The sequence below is a fragment of the Zootoca vivipara genome, chromosome 5, assembly GCF_965207765.1.
Source record: "Zootoca vivipara chromosome 5, rZooViv2.hap1.1, whole genome shotgun sequence".
Lineage (NCBI taxonomy): Eukaryota > Metazoa > Chordata > Lepidosauria > Squamata > Lacertidae > Zootoca > Zootoca vivipara.
This window is the reverse complement of record NC_142588.1, coordinates 31,779,683-31,794,515: the sequence shown is the minus strand read 5'-3', so window position 1 is coordinate 31,794,515 and position 14,833 is coordinate 31,779,683. Positions and strand designations below refer to the sequence as shown.

General features: G+C 41.3%; 1 protein-coding gene across 20 annotated transcripts in view; it reads left to right on the top strand.

Moving 5' to 3' along the window:
- Positions 1-14,833, top strand: part of SGMS1 (sphingomyelin synthase 1) — a 71,361-nt gene that overhangs the window by 47,017 nt on the left and 9,511 nt on the right. For all 20 annotated transcript variants that reach the window (XM_088670295.1, XM_088670286.1, XM_088670289.1 and 17 more), the window contains one exon: positions 12,164-13,004. In XM_088670295.1, the coding sequence (XP_088526421.1) occupies positions 12,385-13,004 (620 nt within the window). In that variant the 5' untranslated portion in view covers positions 12,164-12,384. The remainder of the gene's footprint in view (positions 1-12,163; positions 13,005-14,833) is intronic.

Here is a 14,833-nt window from a genome sequence, read left to right as displayed (position 1 = left end):
CTATAGACGTGCATCGAATTGTAGTTGAAGACTTGTAGAGCTGGTTTATTCCTTCCCCCATGCATAGCTGCCAAGTTATCCCTTTTTTAAAGGGAAATTCCCTTATGCTGAATAGGCTTCCTCGTGAGAAAAGGGAAAACTTGGCAACTATGCCCCCATGTTACCATACTAAGTGATTTTCTATGAATGTTAGTTATTTGTTGCCTGGCTGAAGTTGCTTTGATATTCTCTCTGACCACACATGGAACAATTTCTACCGTTGTGTGTGTGTGTGTGTGTGTGTGTGTGTGTGTGTTTACTTGCAGTTTTTTCATTCTTATTTAGGAACGTGTGCTGGCACTTTGATTATTTACACCATGTGTTGTTGTTGTTTTTTACTTCTTGACTCTTGCTCTTTCTTACCTCTCCTGCTGAATCTCATAAGTGCTAATATTTTTAGCAGTAGTTATTGCACCATTGGTATGCTACCAACTGTGGTAACTTCCGTTGAGAATGTTTACTTGAGCAGAACCACCTGCTTCAGGTAGCCAAAGTGCAAGAGGCAGAACTCCACCCACCTCGCCAATTCCACTGCTGCTAGAACGCCCCTTCTTGCTGGCAAGAGGAAGGCATTCCAGCATGCAGCATTGCTGCTAGTCTTACCTCAGGTGGAGAAGCTGAGTGGCAACGCTTTGAGGAACACCCCCAGTGCTTGCCGAGCTCAGTTAGAGCTGGGACATTTCCGTGGTGGTTGGGAAGCAGGAGGGGGCAGGAGGCTGTAATTCCTGTTTCGCCTCAAATGGTGAAATGGGATGGGTCATGGCTGAGAACCACAGCAGTTATTGGGGACAGCTGTTATATCTGGAGTGTTGCATTGGAGAAGTGTTTCTAAGACCAGCGGAAAGTGTGTATTGGTAGTGGTAAAGGAACATTGAATGGCAGTCAGACTTTGTTACAGGTGTTAACTAGTAGCAGGTAGCAACTGCAACTAGTAGTGTTACAATAGGAAGTGGTCTATAAGTGCTTGTACTGTCAAAAAGATCAGAATGCCACAGTACAACCCATTGACCTCTGATGTGTCTCTGTTAAGGGAACTTGGGTTTAAAAGATCAGTTTTAGAAACCTCCTTTTCCCTGTAATCGTTTGATATTTTGACAGAGTAATTTGGTAAAAATAGGATTGCCTTTTCACAGTCCCCCCCCTTAAAATCCACTCTCTGTGATTTTGCACCCTTGTTAAAAGAATTAGCTTTGTTTGTAAAACCAATCAAAACAAAGGCTTTCCTTACAGTAACTGACTGTTGTGTTTTCAATTTGCAACTTTAGCATCTGCAATCACTTAGGGAGGAATTGGAATGAATTTTGGATTTCTGCATTAATATACTTAAGATACGCAAACCTGGAGTTTTGTAACTCAGCTTTAATTATCTAGGTAGCAGATACTTTTCTGGAGCAAAAAAGAAATTAAAACCAATATATTTTAATCCTAAAATTGCCCCACCATTTTTAAGCACTGGAAAACTGAGCTTGCTGAATACCACCACACCCAACATACCATGTAATCTACATTCTCTTGGCACACCCATTCTCATTGTCTGATCTGTGAAAGCTGCAGTGAAATAAATCTAGCATTTGTGAACTGCGATAGGCTTAAAGTTCTCTCTAACGGTACATAGTTCCTCCCACATAAGTTACAGGCATCCTCCAGATGAACCGAATTCCCCAGTAAGGTCTCCTCCTCCTCCTCTTCTTAAAAGCTACTGATGTCACACTTTGCACACATTGTATGGAGAAATGCAGCTGAAGTGGGGGGGCGGGAAACGTGAGTGTTTTATTTAAGAGCTTTATCTAGGCATGTATGAGTTGGTCTGTTGTGGCGTTGCTGCTTTCCGTGTGACTTTCAATGAAGTTCCGACTCAATCGTAGCTTTCCCTTACTCTCTGATCACACAGCATGGGGGAGTTCTCATTAAGGCTGTGAAATAGGCAGGGAAGTAGCAGTTCTCAAATGTGAGCACTCTGAAGCCAGGCTGCCAGTGTGCCTCCTTGCACTTGCATATGGCAAAGGCAGCAGTTAAAGAAAACAAGGAACCAAATTTTCTCACTTCAAATAGGGATAATGATTGCAGTGTTGTATTTCACTGTGTGGACGTGCTGATTAGTTGCTTAGAAATTGTGATAAATTGAAAAGCAAATTAAAACCTACTTAAGACTTAACAATATTGTTCTACACCAGGAGTCAACAGCCTTTTTCAGCCGTGGGCCGGACCACCGTCCCTCAGACCTTGTGGGGGGCCGGACTATATTTTAAAGGGGGAAAAAATGAACAAATTCATATGCCCCACAAATAACCCAGAGATGCATTTTAAATAAAAACCGCGGGCTGGATTGAGAAGGCGATTGGGCTGCACCTGGCCCCCGGGCCTTAGGTTGCCTACCCCTGTTCTACACCATTGCATGTTTTAGAATATAGAAGTTGCTTTCACTGCTTCTCTTTAGGGTGCACTTTCTGTATCATTACAATAGTGGGCAATTTCAAAAGCGGACAGGTTTCAGAGTCCATTTTACTGGCTGTTTAATGGGCACTTTTGTCAACGTGTTTCTTTCATCCAAGTTTCCGTAACAAAGCTGTCTTCATTATCTGGGTCAGCTGTAATCTCTGTATAAAGGATTCCAGACAAGGGTGCCCTAATACTTTAGTAGTTAACTTGCTTAGGACTGTGCTCAATCTTTAATAGTCACTTGGTGACTCACGGCATAATAGGATTATGGCATGGTACAATTGTATTTTTAGCATCTTCAAATGCAGTGTAGGTGTTGTGATGCGAGGAAGGGCCAACACCTTAGCAATGGGCCACAGTCTGTGAACTTCAAACTAGTGTATGAGGTTCATTGTCTCCATGGTTCACTAAACAATTTAGGTAGTATTAGCAATTCCTGATGGGAATTCTCCACTTACGGCAGCTACATATGTTTTGTAAGTGAAATGAACACTAGCGAATGCAATTTTAGTACTCCAAAGTGCCTTGAGTCTTTTACGTTTCTGCGTGGTGTCTTGCTGAATTTGAAGACATTGCGGGGGAAATGCTGTCCAGCGTTGGCTGCTTTATGAGTAACAGGCAAAATCTCCATCTAGAAACACTAAAAATATCAGTAGACATTGAATGTAACTTTAGGTAAAACCATAGAAAATTTGCTTTCCCAAAACATTTTAGAGATCTTGCTCATGTTTGAGTACTGGACTGGTTGAACATAAGGAGAGATCTTGAGGTGAGGTAGTCTTTATAGCTAAACCTTAGTAAAATGGTCTTAAAAGATTTAGCACTTTTTTCAGATAGGAGTGCATGCACAATATGGATCCTCTGTAATGAGTGGGAACTGTGCTGGTTGAGCTTAATGTAGGGTGAACCTTTCCTTCTGTGTTGCCATGAAATGGAAGAAATGTATCCTCAAAAATGTCAGAAGAGGGCACAGAACTATGTAAAATGTGCATGTGCTAATTTGCAGGTATATATACAAATTTAGAAAGAATTACTGTACATAGACATATTATATACCTTGCCAATAGCAAATAATAAGACTGTGAACAGGTGGCCAGTGTGTCTTTCTCAGGATGATGTCCTGATGTTAGCTGTTAATGGGAAAGTTCAGGGCCTTTGCTCTCCCCTTTGATTTTTTATTCATTTAATATTTATTGATTTTATAAAACGGAAAAGACATATAAAACAAAAATACAAAAATAATCACATAAAACACAAAAATACAAAAAGAAAAGAACATACCATATTTATCATTCATATGTTCTGACATTGTTGACTTCCTCATGTCCCTCCTAACTGCGTTTCATTGTATATCATCCTTAGTCATTTCTATATCATGTTTTAACTCATCTTATTTTTTACCTTGACTAACATGTTTAACCTCTTATTACTTCCTTAAGCTCTCCCCTTTGAAAGTTATCCGTCTGTTAAACTGGATTTGGACTGGACAGCCCTCCCAACAGAGGACTGTCATCTGTAGTGTAGGACACTTGGTCACTGTGGGGCCAACACATTGGAGGCTCAAGGCGGGGTGGGGGGAGCAAAACTATTCAGGTTCACATAAAATATTATGCTAAAGTTAAAAGAGCCAGGACAAATCTGAAGCCTCAAGTTTTATTCTTTATTTTTTTTAAGAGAGTGGAAATAGGCTGTGCTATGTTCTTAATCTTTAGCATTTCAAATGCCACTCCCAGAAACCCACAGGGCAATGTCTTCAGGATAATTTGTGGGCAGTGATGTAATTAGAAGCAGCCATACTTGTTGTCCTAGAGAAGCACCACACAGCCTGCCCTTCTGCACCTCCCCCCTTACTGTCCACATGACTAACATCTGCTCCTGTGCCTATGGCTCATTCTCAGTATCCACAACATATGTGGTGACGCTTTGAAATCACTGCAGTTCCACGTGAGTAGGGAATAAAGATAGTATAACTGGTCGAAGCCATAATATTTGTTCAGGGCCAGCTTCAAGTTACGTAAAAGCACACAATTCAAGCAACTCTAAGCTGCAAAATTAAGCTCAAGACTTGGCCACAACCCAGAGAACAATGTGACTAGCTAGCAGACACACACTCTCCTCCCCTCAAGCAGCAACAGCAACAGCAACTCCCTCCCTCCCTCACCCCACGTCCATGGTAAGCTGCTTTAGAAATTCAAGAATAAACTCTCTAGTAGGCTAAAACCACTGGTGCTTTCTGGATTGTTGCTCTAGCATGAATGGTAAGACCTAGCAGCCTGTTAGTGCTTTTCAAATCATGGTTAGAATGTGTGTTAGCTGACTTGTCTTAATTCTGGAGAGCGTCTCCTGTTGAAAAACAAAATGAAAGTAGTGTGGCTAACTTTTTGGAACCATTTAACACTTGTTTTCTTAAACTAGGTAGGAAAATAATCATACCCTGAAGTTGTTGGGAAACTGGCAATGTTAGTTTTTGTTTTACTTATACTGTACAAGTGTTAAGATAGGATAGCAATATTCAGCCTGTTTTTCTCATGCACGCTAGCCTACAAAGTTATTTTGCAGAGGGCCGCAGTGTGTTGTTAGTGTAGCTCCACCTTCTCTTATTTTAAGGGTCCATTCAGCCACGCTATAATGTTCTGCGATGGAGAATTACTTCCTCTTATATGCGCAGAACCAGCCTCTGTTTCTCCCTGTCGATTCATCAGATGTATGAAATGGTTTCTGTTTTACTCTCACAATTATTGTATGTTTCAAAACCCTTTAAGCACTGCCACTATGTGATCTATAACCTAGTAGCCAAGCTCGCTTTGTAAGCAAAGCAAAACAACGAAATGTTCTTTATTTATTATCACCCACAGGGGGTAAAATAAGGGCAATACTGCAGTTAAATTGGTCACTAATGCTTGCTTTTATAACGACACTGTTATAATGACAGTTGCTTTCAAATACAGAAATTGAATTAAGATGGATTTGTAAAACGCAGTTCCTGAAAGTGCCAATTATCCATAGTCTCTTTTCCTTAGGCATGCAGCTATCACCACTATCGGGTGCAGAGGGCTTCTGCTGGTTTTGCTATCAGCCAGGCTTCCAGGAATTTTTCTCTCTAGAAGCTTCCTTGCCATAAACTTTCCCATTCACTGCTCACAGACTTTTCATGGTTTCTCTGCTAATCTTTGGCATGAGCCAGTGAATCAGCTCTTTTGGGGCAGACTACTTCCTGGTTGTCCCTTGCCTCAGTAGCATAGCTGTCAAGTTTTCCCTTTTCTCGCGAGGAAGCCTATTCAGCATAAGGGAATTTCCCTTAAAAAAAGGGAGAACTTGACAGCTATGCTCAGTAGCCTCCTGTCCGTCCAGAAGCCTTCTGTTTTCTATCCCTCCTCCTCCTCCTCCTCCTCCTCCTCCTCCTCCTCCTCCTCCTCCTCCTCCTCCTTGTCAACACACTCGGAACAGTGGTAGAGCCAGCCTGCTTATGTTCCTGCCAGCCCACGCTTCAATCAATCAGATTTGAGTGGCATAGAATTCTCTTCCCTCATAAGACCGCTTTTCCTGTGCAGCGAATGATCTAGAATTTCTGTCCAGCAGTCCAATTAGAAGTAAGGTTTTACAATTCCTTTGTATAAAAAGAACCCACTTTCCCCAGCCTAGTCTTATGTGACAACCACCAACAGATACTTTGTATTTTGAACTGAACCTTTCATGTAATCCCACATACATTGTGAATTTCTATATACTGCGTATATAAAACAAAACCATGTATAAAACAAAACAAGGTAATGTAGCCATAGATACCATGCATTACCAGCAGGGCTACATCATAACCTACAGACAGAACAGTGGTGTGATGGAATGGCTTTAGGCATATGGGTTTGAGATAAAATTCCTTGGGAATTTTAAGACAAGACATGGGATTAGGGGAATAATGCTGGCAAAGGCAGTGTGAATATTTTGTGCTACTTTTGGTTTACCAATAACTGGACAATTTTGTCAGGTTTTGATATAAGAGAGCTATCTGAATAGGAGTCCTGAAGAAAATGTTGCCTTTTTCTACATACTTGTGCCCTTAAGTAGGCTTCATGTTCGTGGTAGAAGACAACATTCTTCTCCCCTCCTTTTTTTTTTGTCCAGTGCATATACACCAGGTAATGCATAGGTGCATTTAAAGATCAAGCCAATGTCGTTTAGGCTTTTACTTAAAACTCCTTTGTTGGGTTTGTTATTTTGTGTTTGCCCTTGCAATGCAATTCGAGGCATTAAATGCATAAGAGCCAAGCAGGTTGAGCAGAAAAATAGGTAGCTTTAGATCTCAGTTCAAATTCTCATTCAACCTTGACTTAAATAGATAAAAAAAATTCCTTCAGTAGCACCTTAAAGACCAACTAAGTTTTTATTTTGGTATGAGCTTTCGTGTGCATGCACACTTCTTCAGATAGTAAATCAATAGCAGTCAGGCTCTCTTCTTCAACTCTGTCTCACCTGGTTCTTGGGGTAAATATTTTAAAACACTCTCCTTCTCGGAAGGGTATTTAAAATGACAAATGTCAGACACTGATATGGATACTTATGGTGAAGAAAATTTTCAGTTAGTATTTTAAAAATACTTGCATTGCATTTTAAAACTGCAGGGGGTGGAAAAATTTGCTGATTGGGTTGTAAAGAAGTAGGAAGTTTGTTTTGCTTGCCATGGTTTTTCTGAATCACCTATTTGGTTTAGGCTGACAGTTTAATGTTATTACAGTGACTCACTCCTTTATATCACAAACTCACTTAGCTTCACAATAAACTGTCAAGTAAATTGGTAATGTTATAGTTGGCATCTGTCTGTCTCAAGATACAATTGAGTGCGTCTCCGGCGGTGAAGTCAAACCACTGTGTTAGCCACAACAAAGTGACCTCTCCGGGGTGCAAGCCTGGGCAGTGTACTGTATATGGAAGTCCTAGGCTGTCTGATGACAATACCCCCAGCCTCACTGATGTGGTCGAAAGCAAAGCAGAGCAATATGTTGCTACCAGCCTGGCTGCAGGAGTTGCCTGAAGGAGGTGTACAAGGCACCATCCAACTGTCTTAGGGAGTCCACTCCAGAATTGTCTAGGGTTTACTCCAGGGGTCAGCAGACTTTTCAGCAGGGGGCCGGTCCACTGTCCCTCAGACCTTGTGGGGGGCCGCACTATATTTTGGAGGAAAAAAATGAACTAATTCCTATGCCCCACAAATAACCCAGAGATGCATTTTAAATAAAAGGACACATTCTACTCATGTAAAAAAACACTGATTCCCAGACCATCCGCAGGCCAGATTTAGAAGGCGATTGGGCTGGATCCGGCCCCCGGGCCTTAGTTCGCCTACCCATGTTTTACCCCTTAGGTTTTTCTTCTCCTGAAGATATCCCACAAGGCAGCATAGATTTAGGATCAGAGTTTTCTTTTTCTTAGATGGAAAAGGTTGAGCTCCACCTGCCCCTTACTTCCCTCTACAGCATGTGAAGAAACTGCCTTCTTGACTGTTGGACCCACTATTGGTCTTGTCTGCTCCATCCGCCAGAGTCTATCTTTGCATTTGGGTCATGTCCCCAACTCACTGAGGGTTTGAGACCCATTGGCTACCCTCACCTGGTTTAACCAGCCAGTTGAAGCCGATCTCAGGGTATGGCCACTGTTGCATGTTGACAGGTTCTAGGATCCACAGGTGAGAGCTGAGTGCTGGGTGAATAATATAGCAAAAATGGCAAATAACTTGCAACTGCATCTTATGTCTCCCCTTAAGGCAAAGTGATGTACATGGCTGAGTGAAGAAAACCTCAGTAACTGCATTGCTGCACAGAAGTGAAATGCTTCATTTTGCCCTGTTCATCTTTTGCAGTGAGTTCAGCAAAAGTGAGGGAGCAGAGTTTCAGCGATCCATAATATGCTTCAAGGTGGCAAAGCACAAAATAAATGTAGCCTGTGTACACATTAGTTCTGTAGTGGCATTTCAAATTGCAGCGTCATTTTGTTGCTTTGTTTTGTCATGTTACTACTACTTTTAAACCTTTTTTATATGAATAAATACCACACTTGCAACAACAGTGTGGTTATTGTTGCCTGTGTGGAGCAGGCACACTAATATCAGATTCTTATTGGTCTTTGCCAAATCTCTTGTAGTAAGCACCACGTTCAAAGGCAGTGCTGTTCTGTGTGTGCACAGTTGTCGCCAGTAAAGTTCCCAGCAGTAATATTGCTAATTCTCCAAAATTAGCTTTTCTGTGAGTACCTACAGTATTTAAGACCTTGGGAGCAACTGGATCCAGGTTGCTGACAGAAAGAAGCTTTTAACTGAATGGAAAACATAAAAACAGCTGCTTGCATCATATTCTAGTGTACAGTACACCACAAAATCTAGCCTCTCTACCCCACTTTTGATAACCAATTTCACAACCCATTCTCTTAATCACTAGATTACATGGTAGTATACTAGTTCTCTTTGAAAAGTCACACATTAGTTTGGCTGTTATTTATGAAGCAATTAATAAAAAACCATTATAGGGAAAGATCAGAGCAAACTTTGTGTCTCTTCAAGCACCTGTCTTTGTCTTCTAGGGTTCCTGAAAGTGACCATATAAAGACCAGTTGTTTTGAAAGTAGTCTACAAAAAAATAACACACTGGCACATTTTTTAAAAATGAATAAAGTTTCCACTGATTGTGTTCACAGCAAGCATACACTTTTGCCCTTTTGTCTTTTTAATGCTCTGTAGCCTTATTCACAAAAATAACAGGCTGTCAGCACATTATTGGCTCAGCCCGGGATAGTTTGAACATTGGTAAAGCCTATTGCAGAATTAATTTGAGTTTAGTTTGAGCTAGCAGATAGATTACAGAATGGTTCATGCATGTCAAATTCTTTTTATTTTACCATGGACAGATTACGCCTAAAAATGCTTCATTGAAATTTTTTTGGGGGAAGACATGTGACATAGGCCACTACAATTTTGGATACATCAGTTCGGCAACTCTGTTGGGCTATATACACAAAAAATGTCTGAAATGCACAAGCATGGAAACAAGCATAAGGAAATAAGATAACCATTTTTAGAACTAGTGCTCACCAATTGCATGAGATACTGTAGAACCAGAACTGCAGGAAAAACAAGAGATGAAACCTTTTATGTAAACTACAGCCTATTTATTGCCTATGGAGTCAAATGCTACCCTGCTACCAACATAGCAGAATTCTGGAGAGGAGACCTTACAACAGGTGCAATACTTAAGTTTAACAGAATGCAATGAAGAGATTATTTTAGCTCCTTACTGATATAAAAGGACCCAGAACCCTAATAAATAGGTAACTGGAAAGCCTGAAAGTGACAAAACAAAACAGGATAAATGAAAGGAATAATTCCTACATGTGTATTTACAGCAAAGGAAGGTATCGGTTTAGTCACTGATCATTCTTTATTCTTGCCTCTGTTCCCCTCCTCTTCCACTGCTTTTTATTTCTTTCAGTATCTAGATTGTAAGCCCCTTGGGCCCAGGGAGTTGTCCTTTAATTCTTTGTAAAGCCAACACACTGCCCTCCAGATGTTGTGGGACTATAACCGCTCATCATCCTTAGCTACAAGCCATGCTGGCTGAGGCTGAAGTCCAAAACCATTGGAGAGCACCATATTGGCTGCCGTTGCTGTGCATATGGATGGCAGTATGCAACTACATGATTTTTGATTTCCTAAAGCCAAATCTGTCATCAGAATCATGATACCAAATCACATTGGATCATTTTGGCTAGTTAATCAGACCGTACATTAGCAAGCACAATTTTTTAATGAAAACTTCTGCCTTCTGCTTTATATATTTCCTTGGTTAAGCATGTTTACTTTGTATTGTCTGATTATTATTATTTTTATGTAGCATTGAAAATTATTTACTTGAATCCGCATGAACTTCCAAACAATAGATTGAGGATCAGTGTGTCCTGAGTCCCTACTACTGTGTTTATATGGGAACAGGTTCAGTATTGCTGCACCCATTTTTTTTCACCCACTCAGTTTCCAAACACAAGCTCTCATCTGATGTCTTACTGTTCAACCCAACCTTTAACCTACTTGGATTACACAGACAATTAATAGGCAGACATCTCTGCTGAATTCTTGAAAAATACTAAACGTTCCTCTGCCAGGAAGTTAGCCTTGTGTAATCCCTTGCCTCTTGGTATCTCCACTGAAGTTAATACTTTGCTTTATCCAAGATTATTCGCCCAGATGTCATTTTCCAGCTAGCATGCTGTTCTAAAGGGAGAAGTAACCAGCATAAGGCTAAACAAATCCCAAAGAAACTGATTTCATTTTGAACTGCCGTAGTTCAAACGACCCTACTATAAAAGACTTGGATTTGCACACACGGGGGTGTCCCAACCCCAAGAATTAGCTTCTTATTCTGCCACAGAACCTTTTGAAAATCTCCTGAGTTCCTGAATTCTTTTTTCCATTGCAATGTGGTTGTGGGGGCTGCTTTGGGGAACTTGATATTTAAAAGCCTCACTATTCACAAAGCTGACTATATTGCCTTATGCAGGGAGAGAGAAGGGTTATATGTGTCTGTGTGTGGATGTGAAATGCCCTGTTCAGCAACAGTAGTCTGTCTGAGGTTCTTCATGCACTGCCCACATGCTTCCAGGCTTCTCCCCCCCCCCCCCGCCCCACTCCAACAGTAGGGCTAGGGACCCGTTTTCATTGTGTGTTTTGTTCTCTTCATTGGCTTGGAGAAGGGCGAATGTGACTTGCACTTTCATCCTAAGAACTTCTACTTGAAAGTGCCCTTTAATTCTCTGTGTAACCCCCCCCCCCAACACTTGCAAAAAGAAATTGATCCGAATGACAATTTCATCATCTCTCTTAATTTTAAGGCATCGCAGGTGGAATCCCTTAACCTCCTGTGGTGCATTGAGATTGCACCAGTGAATAAACCCTTCCCACTTAGGGCAAATTGCTTCGTCTTGGGTTATGCAGGTTTTTTTTTTTGCCTTTTGTCACATACAGCCACAGCCACACCCATACTCATACCCCCACCCCCACACACGCTTTGCTATGTGGCCATCCTGTATCCCCCTGTCTTGCTGCCCTCAGGTGCAGTATCAGGTGCTGTCCTGTTGCCAGTGTCAAAGTAAGATTCACCTGCCTGTCTGGTTGGCTTCTGATCATTGAAGGGCTGGGGCTCCGGTTACCTTTTTCTCCACTTCAGACAGCAAAAAGTTCATGCCATCCCTGGTTCAAAGTGTTTGGAATGTCACGCACGCATTGGCCATGATTATTTGCTGGCACAAAGTAAAGAGAAGTTACAAATTGTGGAATGAGGCCCCCCCCCCCCAAAAAATCATTATATGTTTTTACCCAGGACTTTGGTTGAGTAGGGGTTATCCCTCCTTATGAATTGATGTTCTGTGCCAGTTTTTTAATTTAAAAGTTTTTATTTTATGATTTTGGTACAATTTCAGCTTATTTTAGTTTTTTACCTGCTTTAATTTTGTGTTGTTTTTTTGTAATCTTCCCTGCGATCATTGGTAAAGGGCAGGTTGTGAGTGCAAATAATAAATAAGTGAAATGCATCTGATTCTATTAAAGCAAACATTGCCTGAATATCATGTCTTTTGCAGCAGTAAGAAATATTAATGTTCTAACTACATTTCTCTCTCTCTCTCTCTCTCTCTCCCTTAACTGTAGAAAGGCAAATGCAAAATGAAGTGAACATTCCTTTTACATGCCACATGTCAATATCTGTATCAGGCGATTTGAAGCTGTTGTGCATCAACCTGCAAAACTGGTTTCTACTGATCTTTAGACAGGATGAGCGAGTCAAAGAGAGACTTCCTGTTAAGCAAAAATAGTGACAACTGTCCTGTTTAAAAGTGATTTTTAAGACTGCAGGCAAGTGTTTGGACGAAATGAAAGAAATCGCACTCTGGTCATGCGAGGAAGTGGTCGATTGGTTGTCAGATGTTGTGCCAGAATACTGTGAGCCATTGAAGAATTTCACTGGGCAGGACTTGGTGAACCTAACGAAGGAGGATTTCAAGAAGCCCCCTTTGTCGCGTGTGTCTTCGGACAATGGCCAACGTCTGCTGGACATGATAGAGACTTTGAAAATGGAGCACCATATTGAGGTACACAAGAACGGGCATGCCAACGGCCACTTGGTCATCAGTACGGAGACCTCCACCAATGAAAATGGTTTCAGCAGCAAAAGCAAACCAAACGGGATGCCAAATGGGTACAGGAAGGATATGATACAAATCCACATGCCAGAGCCGGAACGTTCTCAGTACCCCATGGAATGGGGGAAGACATTTTTGGCTTTCTTTTATGCACTTTGCTGTCTAGTCCTTACAACAGTGACAATCTCCGTTGTCCATGAACGAGTGCCTCCCAAGGAGGTGGATCCGCCCCTACCAGACGCATTTTTTGATCACTTTAGTCGAGTTCAATGGGCCTTTTCTATCTGTGAAATTAATGGTTTGATCCTTGTAGGACTCTGGGCAATTCAGTGGCTGCTCTTAAAATACAAGTAAGTACATGCATATTTTGATAATATTTAATTCAGTCCCAGATACTAATATTATTTTATTTTTATAGTTTGCCGATTTATTTTTTTTCAAGTTGACTCTGATTCTTTAATAATGAGCCTGGCTTGTAAAATGTGTTGGAGAGATGTGTTAAATACCAGTTGGAGGCAAGAACAGTAATTTGATTAAATCTGTATGTTAAACATGTATAAGGATTTTTTATACTAAGATGTTAACCTGGTTTGTAAGTAATTATTTAGAAACAAGTTTCCCACCAGCCCCAACACTGCTCACTTGCATTGGTAATTTACCCCCCCCCCCCTCCTTGCAGAATGACGACGATTCTCCATACTAGTTCTGTTGCTCTCCTCTAGTATCAAAGGTCCATTTTATTCATTTTGTTTATTTCCTTCCTTCCATGCAATTCAAGGCAGTTTGCATGGGAGTCCCTGGCAGTGTCCCATCTAGTTAATAATCATACATGGGCCTGCTTAGCTTCAACCAGGCTGCTGCATGATCTGCCTTCAGAGCCATGCCCATAGGAGGGGAAACTACCTGGGCTGCTCATGCAGCTAGATCATTGGTGCCTGATCTGCTGAAGCCCTTAAAGCAGACATGGCGCATCTATGACCCATGGGCCAGATCAGGCCCATGAAACTGCCTATAGCGGCCAGCCTGCCCTCTGCCAAAATTGGGCACCTTAGCTTACTTTGGAATACTGCCTCTTCTCTCTCTGGCATAGCACCATTAAAGAGGAAGTTGTAGAGGTTTAGGTAATGAGGGAGGGAGTTTTCCTTCCAGGGATGGTGGTGGTGGGCATCAGAATGTGTGGGGTGCGTGTATGTCAGCACATGTGCATGTGTGAATGTGTATTGGCCCCTTCAGCAATGCCTGCTGCTGGCATGCTGCTGTCAGAAGGCTGGCCAACTCGTCAGTGCTGCCCCCTGGCTGAAAAATACGGCCACGCTTGCTTTTAGAGGGCGTGAGGAAGAGGGCCATTTATAGTAGTATTGCAGCATGGTTTCCCCTTAGAATGCTGCTTGCACAAATGCAATCTCAAGCCTCAAGTTCATTTTTTGTTCGTTTGTTTAGTTTTGAAAATGTGTTGGTGTTTTACGAGGGAAAGATTCCATTATATTTCACAAAATTGCATGTGCACAAAGAACAGTATGTAGAAAGATCCGTGCATCTAATAAAGTTTTTTGCAAAGCAGCTCCTACCTCATGGCATAGCAGTTTTAAAATAGGGGAGGCAGGAGGGGGATTTGCAAAAGCAGTATGAGATATGGCCTTAGTGATGAAGTGTATGTTTGCACTTAAGAGAAAATAGCCAAGCCGTTTTGGATCCTGTTCATTGTTATCTACATTATACCTCAGTGTGTGTGTGTGTGTACATTATACACAATATAGTGTGTGTGTGCGTGCGGCGCGCTTGCTTGTGCATGCACACACATTCATTCCGTGAGTATATTCTCTGTTCTCAGGTCATTATCTTCACTTACCAAGAGATAAGAATAAAAATTCTCCACAGGCTATAATGCACTGATAGTTTGGAATGTTATGAGAATTGTTTATAACCTCACTTTGCTACCAGTACAGCTGAAATTCTGCCTTATAAGGCTATAAAGAAAACTTCAAAATGTGTTTCATAATATTTCTTTCTAATATATAAAGTACTTACTGGTTCCAAATGTTAAAAGAATAGCAATAAATGGCATTTAATGTCTTGTGGTATTTATTTATGTTCCAAGCTAGCTTAGCGTGGATATCAAAAAGGCCTAGAATGAAGCTATACTTCTTAATTGGCTGGCTGCACTTAAAATTGGTCACAT